The sequence below is a fragment of the Brachycentrus maculatus genome, unplaced genomic scaffold (assembly GCF_059751285.1).
Source record: "Brachycentrus maculatus isolate JH-2025_06_01 unplaced genomic scaffold, ASM5975128v1 h1tg000065l, whole genome shotgun sequence".
Classification (NCBI taxonomy): Eukaryota; Metazoa; Arthropoda; class Insecta; order Trichoptera; family Brachycentridae; genus Brachycentrus; species Brachycentrus maculatus.
Genome location: NW_028280819.1, coordinates 1791017 through 1803251, shown reverse-complemented (window position 1 = coordinate 1803251; position 12235 = coordinate 1791017). Strand labels below are relative to the sequence as shown.

Below are 12235 nucleotides of genomic sequence, written 5' to 3'. Positions count from 1 at the left end.
ATAGTATCCAAGTATTAAGTGACACCGCGCGATTTTTGAAAATACAGTAGGTAACAATTTTCTTAACACAAAAGTTCCAAAGGGAACTAGTTTTTCAATAAATAAAAAAAAGCTATTGTAGTACAAAATTGTACCCAATGCATGTACATAAAAGTCAGAACTCCGCAATAAAATTTCAGTGTACATTTTTAAAGCTTCCACAAGTGTATATGAGATTTAATGAAAATCAATTTTTTATTAGTCTGATAATGCCGCGAGAGCAATGAAACCGGGTATTGATCTAAAACAGTGTATTAAAGTATTTACTTGTGACGGAAATTCATATTTAACTCGAGTAAAACCATGTTTTTCTTCTAGAGATATAAATTAGCAATGTCCAAGTTAAACAAATTAGTACAAGTGCCCTAGCCATTGCTGCCCAGTTTACTTCTTTTATTTTTCCTTCCTACGTCCCTCCTCCATTTCCTTTCCCACATAGTAGTGACTTTATTCACCCTGAGCTCCTTCAATTACGTCATCTGTATTGCATTAGAGATAAGTTATACTCCTATATCCAAAAATCAAAAGGGCAGGACTGATCACCTTGCCTTCGATATCAAGTTTACACTAAGTCTATCCGATGCGATACCCCATGCACCATATGGTTGTGGATAGAGTTTAAAGAATAAAATCAAACATGTTAATACAGTAAGATCTTGCTTAACGCGAAGGATAAAATTAACGTTCCAATAATTATATAATAAATGAAGACCTTTGAAAAAATGAATTATGGGTTTTTAATAGTATTTTAATGCAAATAGGAATTGGAACAGTACAAGTAGGTACTTGGTTTGTAGTATTTGTATATGTGTATAACTTGATATTACTGATCTGTTAAATTCACAAATAATTAAAATTAAAAAAAATGTACGGAAATGAAACTTCATCTGCAGTAAACTTATTTTTGGGAAGTAATCCTTAGCAAGGAGTCTTTGTTCAAAGAAATATGTGTGAAAACATCACGTTGCGATCCGTCTTAAGCGGGACAGCGTTAAGCGGGGTTATTATAAATATCTTCATTGTAGCGCGGCGCGTGGCTAGTCAAGTAAACTAGATATTATTATAATACCTACGCAGCACTCAGATGGTACGGCCATCTCAGTGGCGATTATTTCCTCTTCGCGTGTCTATCAAAACTCTGGCAATGTACGTTCGCTATTGTGAATCACTTTACCATTCAAAATCGTAAATTCACTTTTCCCTCGTTTAATGGTCTGCGCGCATTGTCCTCAGTTGAGAGACAAGCGGTGCTTCAGTTTCAGACGCGTGCAGATAAGTGCGATCGATCACTGCAATTTTATTTCGCGACTATTTTATGTTTTTGCAAAAAGATAAAAAATAAAAAAAATGAAATAAAGATTTGTGCGAATAAAGAAGATGAAAAATCAAATGATTTAAAAAAAATACGGTCTACATTTTTTAGTGTTATAGAGGAATCATATTGTTGTTAATGTGGATAAATAAATAGATATGTATAGAGTACGTAAAAACTGCAATTTATTTTTAAAACTAATTATTTGGATGTGCATTTTCATATACATAAACCAGCGAATTTTTAATAGATTTTCAAATAATCTTTTTATCGATTGCTTAACAGGTAAATACCAATAAAATATATTATATTTAATATTAATTATTTTGTGATTAGTGATGTGAGTGATATTTTTCGTTCATAAATTAGTTATTCAGTTTATAAGTGTATTTATTTATTTATTTAAACCTGACCACAATGTTTTGTAAATGTATGAAATTGAAAGTTGTTCCTGTTTTAGCTTATTTCATTTTGAACATTGATAAAACCCGCATCATGTGTGAATATATCGATACCTCATTTAAATAGTAATCGATAATATTATTTGTTATGTATTTGCAATCAAAAATATACTATCTGCAATAATTATTTGGGTATTATCTCATATATCGTATTTTGGTCAGTAAATTATAAGAGTATATACTTATTGGTAATTTACTGGTAATCATTTATGCCTTTGACAGAATGACAGAATAGTGAAAACTAACATTTTGGAGGGTGGTATAGGGAGTGGACATCCTTATGTGGGGACTTTTAAGGGAACACCCTTTGGTTTGGGTTGTGAGGAACACCTTTGCCCAAAATCAAAACTATTAATTTTATTCTAAGGTTTTGCCTAAAATATGCTTAATTCGTCTGGAATATAATTGATCTTGCTATTATTTTAATCAAAATTCCAATTTCAAATTTACAAACCGCTCGCAGTCCGATGTGTTGTGAATAGAAAAGGAATGATGTCTGAAGTATATATTTATGATTGAATCAACGTGAATTATTAAAATTAAAATAAAACTTATTTGAGTATTTTATCTCCGGGGTCGCGGTAATAGCCCACTGTTATCTGATAGTAATTTATTCTTGATTAAATGTTTTATATAAATTTTTATCAAAACCAAAAATACCCAAGAACAAAAAACTCCAGATACCTTTTTCTGACAAGATCAACAGTATACGTACTGCAGTATTATATTAATGAATTAATATTCGTTTACGTTTTTTTGTGCGTAAAAAACTACCACCAGTTTTTGTCCATCTTGCTAAAATATGGCCCTTAGTACAACTTCCCCTTTCTCCTTCTGACCTACAAAATACCATAAAGGTGTCAAAATTGTCTACATTGAAAATCTTGTAAATAAATGCCGTTACTGATGGGCTAAGAAGCAATACTTTCCAACTAAGCAAAAAAAATATTCGTCCAGTGATTGCCGAAGCAGCAAATTAGATTCCCTTTATTTTAAAGGTTTTTAACCGCAAATTCTCATAAAATAACACTGTTTTGCTCCGATTATTACTTAAACAAAAATTGTGCCGTAAAATGTAGTGCGTAACAAAAAAACCTACATAAATTTCAGGCAATTGTGATAAAATTCGAGAATCGTGACGTTTTCACGGCACGCTGGTTTTCCATAATACCTACACATCCCGTGGAAAGATGAAAGTGATAACGGAGATGTTGCATTCAGATGTGCTCAGGGCAGCACTTTGTCCGTAAAAAAATCTTAGTAATTTTGTCGTGTTTATCACTACATTTTTTTGCTACGAGAAAAGGTTTTTATAAAATATACATTTGGCCCAATCAAATGCTGACCGAACAAACCAAAGCGCCTTAAAAATTTAACAAGGAATATTTTTCATTGAATACTTATGTGTATTTTATGTATTTATTTTTAAATTCCTTGGCGGAAATTATTTTGAAAAAATAAAATCACAGGAAAAAGTAAAACATTTTTTACACTTGGTTAGTCACAGGCACAGATGTTTCTTCATAGTCATCATCTTCTTCATTTTTTTTCTTTCGATTAACAATCTTTCGTCTTTGACAATTGCATCCTCGAAATCCTCATTTTCAATATAATGTGGTAAAATGTAGAATATTCTTCATAATTAACAATGAAAACTTATAGTTTATACTCGTTTTTAGTCCGAATTACGCAAATCAACTGTATTTTACAATAAAAAATGTAAATATTGTGTATTATCTACATAAAAAATATGTTCATTTATATATTTTTTAAACATATCACCCCTAATCCCTCTATTACAGTACTTAAACATGGAGGGAATATCGAAAATTAAAAATAAATAAAACCAAAAAACAACAAAAATCCAACATTGAATATAAATGACAATAATACTTATGTGTTTAAAAACGTGATTTTGCTTCTCTAAATAAGTGCCTTTTTTATTTATTTCTGAATGTAGATACATAATCCAAAGTCCCTAATTTGTTAGCATAATTTATTTTAATAACGAAAATTCTTTTTAAACAACAATTTTTTTTAAACAACAAACCTGACCTACCTACCTAAATTTTTTAAAATTATTTTTAAGTGAGTGCATAAAAACACACACACATACAATGAATTATTAAAAAAAGATTAACTCAAATTCTATTTCTTTGTATAGTAAGTATGTTTTATAATATTCTAAGATATTTAATAATATTCGAAAAAACAAACAAAAAAAGTGACTCCGGTCCTGGTAATCCCAATAAACCTGCATACACGTGTACTCGTATAACATAATACCATTACGACAATGCAAACGTTTTTTTTTACTTTTAAATGCAATCGTTTTAATTGGATGTTTTTTGCAAACTTTTAACACTTTTCCCACGATATAACGAACTATGTATATAAATTTAAGAATGTATTACGTAGAAGTGTGTATGTATAAATTTAATTACTCCTGTGTGATTAATCTTCCTATATTTTTGAAATATCTTAATTTATCTTCAAGAGAATCATAAACATTAGAAATGTACAGCTTACACATGGTTATGCAACTTTGAGTGCCATATCCGTGACTGCCATTCTCCTTTTCCTCTATTTTCTTTCCCACATAGCAGTAATTTCCTCCATCCTGAGCTCCTTCATGTACGTCATCTGCAACCCGTCAAACATGTTCCACCCCTGCATCCATGAAAAAGGAGCACAGGACTGATCATAATAATAAACAAATCATGGTCCAGTTAACACTGCGTCGATTCGATGAGGTGCACTATGCACCATTTGGATACGAAAAGCGACTTTGAAGAAGTAGAAAATCCAGGGTGGCTGTGTTAAATTAAATTGAAATAGAAAGTTTCCATATATATTTTTTTAAATCAGAGTTAAAACACCATTATTTAGAATTTTGGACTATGTCGTCAAGTATGTCGTTTACCTTATCTCAACTAAACTAAACTTCTTTCATCAATTAGTACAGTAAGTATTCGGAAAAATTAGCGGCACTTTAAAATGTTAACATTTTAATGCCGTTTTATTTACATAAATATAAAATACTAGCAGTCGGTTATATTGTATGCTAGTCTGCACTTCATTCCGAAATACCGTTCAGAATTGACCACGAAGTGTGATAAACATTTAAAATAAGTAAAAAGTTCAAATCATGTAGAACCTTGAATATATTAATTCTTTTTTAATGGCGCTATTGTGTTGACTGCGAGCAATTTTTAAATTTCGCATTTGCTATTTTTAACGAATAAAAGGGTAGCAAGATCGCAACACGGAGAGAATTCAAATTTGAATAATAGAAAAACATATAACGCTTGTAGAACAATAATATGAAAATACTTATTTTTCATACGTACCTACCTGCATATATTAAAGTACCTACCCAAAAAAATGCGATTCGTACATTTCGATTCTACGCATTCATTTGTTCTTTATTTTAGAATGATGTTTTATTTTTCAGATAAGGACTTCCCATTAATAAATAATTATATACCAGATAACTCGATCGACATAATACCCCGATCCACGAATGGCTTCTGTAACCAAAGTGACCAGCATCAGCTAGTAAAATGGAAGAAAGTTCGCAAGAAATACCCCAAAGATTCTTCGCTAAAAGCCACCAATTCTGAAGGATTTTTTGAGCTCGATTCAACGAAAAATAATACTGATGAAATCATGTATTTGGGATACGCTAAGAATCCATTTGGATCATCAATGTTATGGAATCAAAACCAGAGGTATGTTAGTAACTCTTATATAGATTTAACTAATGGGTAAATGTTACTTTTTCGGTAATCCGATTCGCAACTTTTTATATTAATTTCCAGCTTAGTTTTTAGATATTAAATTTTCAAATCTAGAAATATGGAGTACGCCACCAAATTTGAACATTGATTCGCGATATTATATAGTGATCGAATCCTGAAACCGATTTAAGTAACGACTTCTTTTAAAGAAGTCGCTATTTAATTCGGTTTTTTTTATTCGATTGGCCATATCTAGTCTCCTAGATTTCATTTTATGTATGAGTATTATTACACTATATATAATGAAGAAAATAATGGATATAAAAAAAGTGAACTTAATCTTGTAATATTCAGAACATATTATAAAAATAACGTATACATGTACAATCAAATATTGTTACCCCTATGAAAGATTTAAAACACTTACAAGCAAATTGCAAAGATTACAATAGTTGTGAAGAGGTAAGTAGTCTTTAAGTACAGGTTACAGACCTATTTTGATGAAATTGGTTCTAATACGCATAGTAATTTTATTTCTGAGGCAGCACATCGAACAGTAAGGTCACTCCTTGGTCCTTTAATTATAAGTACCTATTTTATATAGTAAGTACCTACCGCATGATGTCCGGGGCTACCCACGGTCCAAGGCTACCCGACCTTCCCCTAACAACATTCAGCCGGCAAAAGTATCAATTAAATTGTTTTTACGCGACCACAGGCGGGATTTTAAAGTAGTAAACATATATTTTATTATTCGTAATGGCAGATTTATATTGCCATGATCACCCTATTAATATTAATGGGGTATTGTTCCCGAGAGTTATAGAATACAATGTCAAGAAGTACCGTAAAGTGGGTATACATTGCACCAAAATACTGCATTTTTTCAAAAAATTGTCTATTTAGATCATGTTTTTTACTTTTTCTGAGGTTTCAACTATTGCAATGTAATAACACATATACCTGTAACATGTCTGACACATTTTTAAATTTTTATCTATTTTGCCTATATTTTTTTTTAATATTTATGTTTTGGTGCAAAGTATCCCGGGGTAAAGTACAACTTTGCACCATGATATTTTCTCTACACTTTTCGTACTAGAATCCAAATTTATGCAAAGTAAAGGCTATCCTACAAGTTTCATTGCACTTCGTGAAGGGTTTTGGCTCACAGTTCACTAAATGCAGATTATATTATTGTATAATTATGGAAAAATAAGACACTTGATAGAATTTTTTTTTTAAAAATATTAAAAAATCTAACAAAAATGTTTTTTTTTCCAATACTGAAGGTTTAAAATTATATAAAATGAAAGGTGGATATTAAAACATATCGTTCTACATAGATAATAGGAATTAAAATTAAATTAGGTCTAAATATGGTCAAGTTCCGGGACGGTAAAGAAACCTCTTTTGGATTGCATTTTCGGTTCTTTTATGGAACCCACTACATCCTTCCAAGAATATTGAAGAAAGTCATCCTTCATCGGCCACTTATACGATTTGAGACTCTCCTGCATGGATTTAACAACTCTGTTTTTCTTTATTTCTAAAATCTGTCCCGGAAAATTTTATCCTTCATAATGAAATACGACTTATTCTCCCACCTTCTTTTTTACTGGTCCTAATGACACTGAGGAACAAATACGATAACTGGTTTCAGTCATCGTTTTTGTTCTTCTCCCTCTTCCTCAAAGCTTCCGTGTGAACAGTTAATGAATCAGTTAATGCTAGATATGCTGGAAGTTTCAATGCGGAAGGTGGGATCATTGATGTAGTTGATTCAGGTGGCATTTGTGTCTCGTCAACGTTCATTTCGACATTTGGATCGTGAGCAATGCTCTTACCTGGTTCTATCGGTACCGTTTTCCTGCGTTTTAAGACTGAATTCTTTGGGTTGAATCTGTTTTCTTCCAAAAACTGTTGAAAACTCTGGCGCACGTCATCGTCATACGCTTTTAATGGCAACCGATTAAGCAACTGACTAGTTTTAGCAACAGTCAAGGTTTTATGTCTTTACAAAAATGATGTTATCCATTCAGAGCCTGGTACGATGTCCTTTAATATTCGTACTCTTCTGCCAAATCTATCTAAATAGGCTATTAGAATGTAGCGAATGTTAAAAACACTCACTGGGAAATCGTACTCACTTATGTCTACTATGCAGTTTACGAAAGATTGCTCTTCGCCCTTGTCACATATCGGAGGTTTTCCCACAGGTTTTGTGTGCTGACCTTTGAGTTTATAGTTAATCGTCCTTCTGGGGATTTAGAAAATTTTTTCAGCCTTTCTTTGACTGATTGTACCATTTCGAATAGCCTCCAAACACTGCTCCACTCTCTTCGGTGTAAAATCGCAGTATCGTCTGGCATAAGGCCGCTGCTTGTGTGTTCTTGACATTTTTGAAAAAAATATACCATCAGGAATTAAGTAAGTACACTAAACCTATAGATATTTAGCAAAAATGTCAAGTTGTATTAGCCGTTTTAAGACTTTTGATCAAATTGATTAACTATGGCCCTTTGTGGATACTTTGCACCAGGTGCAATGTTACCCCAAATGTAGTCAATACAAGTAAGTTCTTAAAAAAATATAATTTTTACATAAACTTGACAACGTAACCAAAAAATACAACATTTGAGAAAAGCAGGGCCTACCTACCTACGATTTAGAGACCACTCACTTGTTGTAACTTGTTTCAGTATACTGATTACATTCGATTTTTTGGGACACAATTTTCAGACAGAAAACTTTCTTTACGTTCGGACAGGAAATACGCATTGAAGCAATAGCGACCGAATGTTACTTCTTTAAACTAAAAAGTAGATTGAAGTGCCATCTATCAGCAACAATAGAAAAAAGAATGAAAAATGACATGTATCAGAGATGACCAGCTCCACAATTTCTTTACAGAAGGTGGTGCAAAGTATCACCCATGGTGCAAAGTATACCCACTTTACGGTAACACTAAAGCTCTTATAACTTCTTTTTTGTTTTCAATGCTAAATATATTAAGTAAATATTTCGTTTTTAATTTATTTAATTCTTATACAAAACGTGTAATATTTCAATCAGACGAGTCGTCATCCGTGAAAAATGTTTTCACCGATGTGTTAAATTACATGATTTTTTTATTAAACGCTGTATTATACAATAGTCACATCCTTAATTTTCTTTGATCGTAATCTGTATTTATTATATTATGTATAATGTTAAGTTTTCGTAGTTCTAAGCTTAATAATAAAAATGAAAATGGTATTTTCTGGCGTTTCTCATGTGTGTGATTATAATCCAGGATTCGGATCTCACATACTAATATAAGAGTTTCTGCTTAATAAAAAGCTTCTTTACATCTCACCAATAGATGTCTCTAGTGAAGTTCTAGTGATTCAAGAACAAGGTTTCTAAATTGGTTCATATATATAGAAGTTCCAAGAATTTGAGTAGTGTGGTTGTCAATAATGGGTAGAATTGGTGAATGTTACACGTGTGTAAAGTGATCACTTAAACCAGCCTATGACAGTCGTCAGCTCCGTAAATCCCCAGACTTCCATATTCTTCTTCATCTTTGATGAGATGTCAAAAAATAACCCCTTCAGTATCATTTTAAAAAAAGATTTTTTTAAAGTTTCAAATGGAAAATCACAAATTCAGTGTTTTTAATTTTCGGTTGCCATATTATGTGGTGATCAGTTTTTTAAAATATTGGCACTAAAATCCTAGTGATATGTTAAACAAATAATAAGCCTTTTATTATTTTAGATTTAAAGGAAAGGTAAACTCAATGGAAGATGACCCCAGCATAATGGAAATCAGGGGTAAACGAGGAGTCACACACTTGTATAATATGGTGTCATGCGCCACGGGTTGTAACCCGCTATCCTACAAAGGGTATGGGTGCTATTGTGGCTTCATGGGATCTGGAGAAATTACAGACAGCATCGACAGGTTGGTAAAAAATATCGCTTTCTCCTCTCAAGAACTGTTCCCCTCCCCACATCATTAATTAGCTCAGGACAGTTCCTTTAATTAATTACTACAAATAAATAAAAATAATAAATTTTTGCACAAATAAATAAAATTATTATAAGTAAATCAATGATTAATTTAATTATACACACAGCTACATTATCCTTATTATTATTTCTTGTAACTTATTGGTGTTACCAGATGCTAATTATATTGTAAAAGGGTATTATTGTACAGTAAATCCTCAATATAACAGACCTCTATCTAACAAACTTCGGATATAATGGATAAAATAAATAATGGATAAATAATAAAATAACTGGTCAAAGATAAGAAATTAAAAACGTTCTGTTAATATTATACATGCTTAAATGCAAGTATCGCCGCATGTACAAAAATTTAAGCGGCCATGATAATCACAAATTATGTCCCAAAATTTTAAAAGTGCAGATAAAAAATTGCAACGTCACTTCACGACGAGTGTCCGAAGACAATAAATAGAATTTTGTTTGTGTTTTGTATTGTTTATTTATGTCTAAAGATATATTGTTCATGTTTTCAATAAAAAAAGATTTCTTTGATTTATTTTAGATCTATTTTTATGTAACGGACTTTCGGCTTTAAAGGTGGGGGCCTGACCTCCACATTTCGTCGTAACGTAACATTCGTGGTGAGCATCCGGCTTCGGATGGAGCACTCGGAATGCTTGCATCATAACGTGTTAGGTGACGACGAAATTCCGTCCGACCGAGTTTCTCCAGGGTATGCTTGGCTACAAAAGTTTAGAGACTAGAAGGAATGTGTATTTGATTACGCATTTTTTTCGATTGTTGCGCGGTATGATCGATAATCCTGAAATTATCCGGAGCATTGGTCTGTATGTTCCCGAAAGTTACCTAAGACAGCGTCGACATAGATTGTTTCACATTCCTATACACAGGACCAACCTGCCGATGGTTATGCCTGTAGGAAGAGCTACCGCTATGTTGAACAATATCACATTGGATATTGATCTGTTCCATGTGTCCGAAGGAGTCTTCCGAAGCGGGATTCTTCTACACATTTAACAAGAGTCTTCTTGGTTACTTTTTAATTATTTTTTTTTAATGTATACGCCTTAAATGTTAGTTTGTAATGTATATATTAATTATTGAATAAATTTAATTGAATTGAATTGAAATGACTCCGGTCAGTCCCCATCTTAACAGACACCCTCTCCCGCCAATCAGTCCATTATATCGAGGTTTTACTGAACTATTAATAATTTAATTAAATATGTACATCTATTAAATATGGAGCATTTGTTTATGTATGGTGGAAGTTAGGAATTAAATCAAGATCAGAAGAAAAAGATTGGGAATTAAAATTATTTAACAATTGCAGGTGTTGTATGATGCACGACGTGTGCTACTCCACTGTGAACTGTCCCATGTTCCTAGTGTACTTTGTGCCGTACTTGTGGCGCTGCTGGCGCGGCCGGCCGCTATGTGCCGCTCCCCCCGCTGGGGCTCCGGGGAGCTGCGCCACCCGCCTGTGCGAGTGTGACCGCCAGCTGGCGCTCTGCCTCGCGAGACGCCCGTGCCCCCGTCGGAGAGCCCTGTGCTTCTCCTCGCCGTGGAGATTGTTCCAAAACCTAATCATGCTATAACACTTTTGTGTAATCAAAAGGGTATTATCACTCGGTAGGAATATCTAATTTAACTTACTTAACCTATAAAGTATTGTGTAAGACTCGTTTTGTGTTTATAACAACCGATATAATCAATATTTTCATTTATCATTTTATTTTGCAAAAGCCTTCGTAAAAACATTGTTTTCATAAGTTGGTAACAAATGACGTCACAGAAACGAATCCACACTACTACTATTACAACTCTATGAAAGAGATACATAAAGATGATGACATAAAATTTGATGATGTATAGCAGTGTCCATTTTTCGTTTTATTAAAAGATCTAAAGTTTGAAAAGAATTTTTTTTTAAGCTGGTTTAGACATATGGAGCAATTAGATAACGCGAGAATGATAATATATTCGGCAAATATGAATGGGAGAACAGAACGAGGATAGCCATCCTTTTTCCAAAGCTTTTTCAGCCGAAAAAGACTCGGCCTAACCAGAATTATCAGAGCATAAAGGTGGAGACTGACCGGAGCATTTCGTCGTAACGTAACACGTTACGATACGAGCATTCAGGCAGTCAGTACACCGAGCCGAGCGATCCATCCATACTTTCGGATGCTCGGTGATGCTCGCCGCGAGCGATGTTACGACGAAATGCTCTGGTCAGTCTCCACCTTAAAATCTGGTTAAGTCAAATTCTAGATATCTGGAAGAAATGTATGTACGCCTAGACGTATGTATGTGAAGGAAGTTAGGATTGTATATCAGGACAGACGAGTGTGGCGTTCCATCCTCTATTTTTTGCTACTATCTAGTTGTATATTATCATCAAAACAGGTACCACAATAAACGAATTTCATTATTTGTATAACTCAAATATTTAATATTTTCCTATAGATTGTTACTAGAAATATAAGACTGATTACCTCGCCTTTGTGTAGATGACAATGAAGACAATTTATTAATCCAATAATAAAAATAATATGAAGATTTTTTGACTGCCATTTTTATGAATTTTAATTTCAAGGGGTTAGATAATTGATAATTTATTATTGATAATTTATAATTTGTCCGCCTCCGTAGTGTAATGGT

General features: G+C 32.8%; 1 protein-coding gene across 3 annotated transcripts; it reads left to right on the top strand.

Moving 5' to 3' along the window:
• Nucleotides 1-1299: 1299 nt before the first annotated feature.
• On the top strand, nt 1300-11481 carry LOC148311427 (basic phospholipase A2). Of its 3 annotated transcripts, XM_088256688.1 has the most exons (4): nt 1300-1636; nt 5267-5543; nt 9315-9500; nt 10905-11481. In XM_088256688.1, the coding sequence occupies exons 1-4, from the start codon at nt 1510-1512 to the stop codon at nt 11167-11169; spliced, it is 855 nt and encodes a 284-aa protein (XP_088112814.1). In that variant the 5' UTR covers nt 1300-1509; the 3' UTR covers nt 11170-11481. The 3 variants fall into 3 exon arrangements, with proteins under 3 accessions (XP_088112814.1, XP_088112816.1, XP_088112815.1); XM_088256690.1 differs by lacking the exons at nt 1300-1636; nt 5267-5543 and adding an exon at nt 7852-7982 and having other exon boundaries at nt 10905-11303; XM_088256689.1 differs by lacking the exons at nt 1300-1636; nt 5267-5543 and adding an exon at nt 8387-8513 and having other exon boundaries at nt 10905-11303.
• The last annotated feature ends 754 nt before the right edge of the window (nt 11482-12235 follow it).

Excerpts from the sequence above, each read along its gene's own strand:
- LOC148311427 (XM_088256688.1), top strand. The coding sequence starts at position 1,510 with ATGTATAGAGTACGTAAAAACTGCAATTTATTTTTAAAACTAATTATT. Across the intron at positions 1,637-5,266 it reads TTTTATCGATTGCTTAACAG|ATAAGGACTTCCCATTAATA; the intron begins GTAAATACCAAT and ends TTTATTTTTCAG. Across the intron at positions 9,501-10,904 it reads ATTACAGACAGCATCGACAG|GTGTTGTATGATGCACGACG; the intron begins GTTGGTAAAAAA and ends TAACAATTGCAG.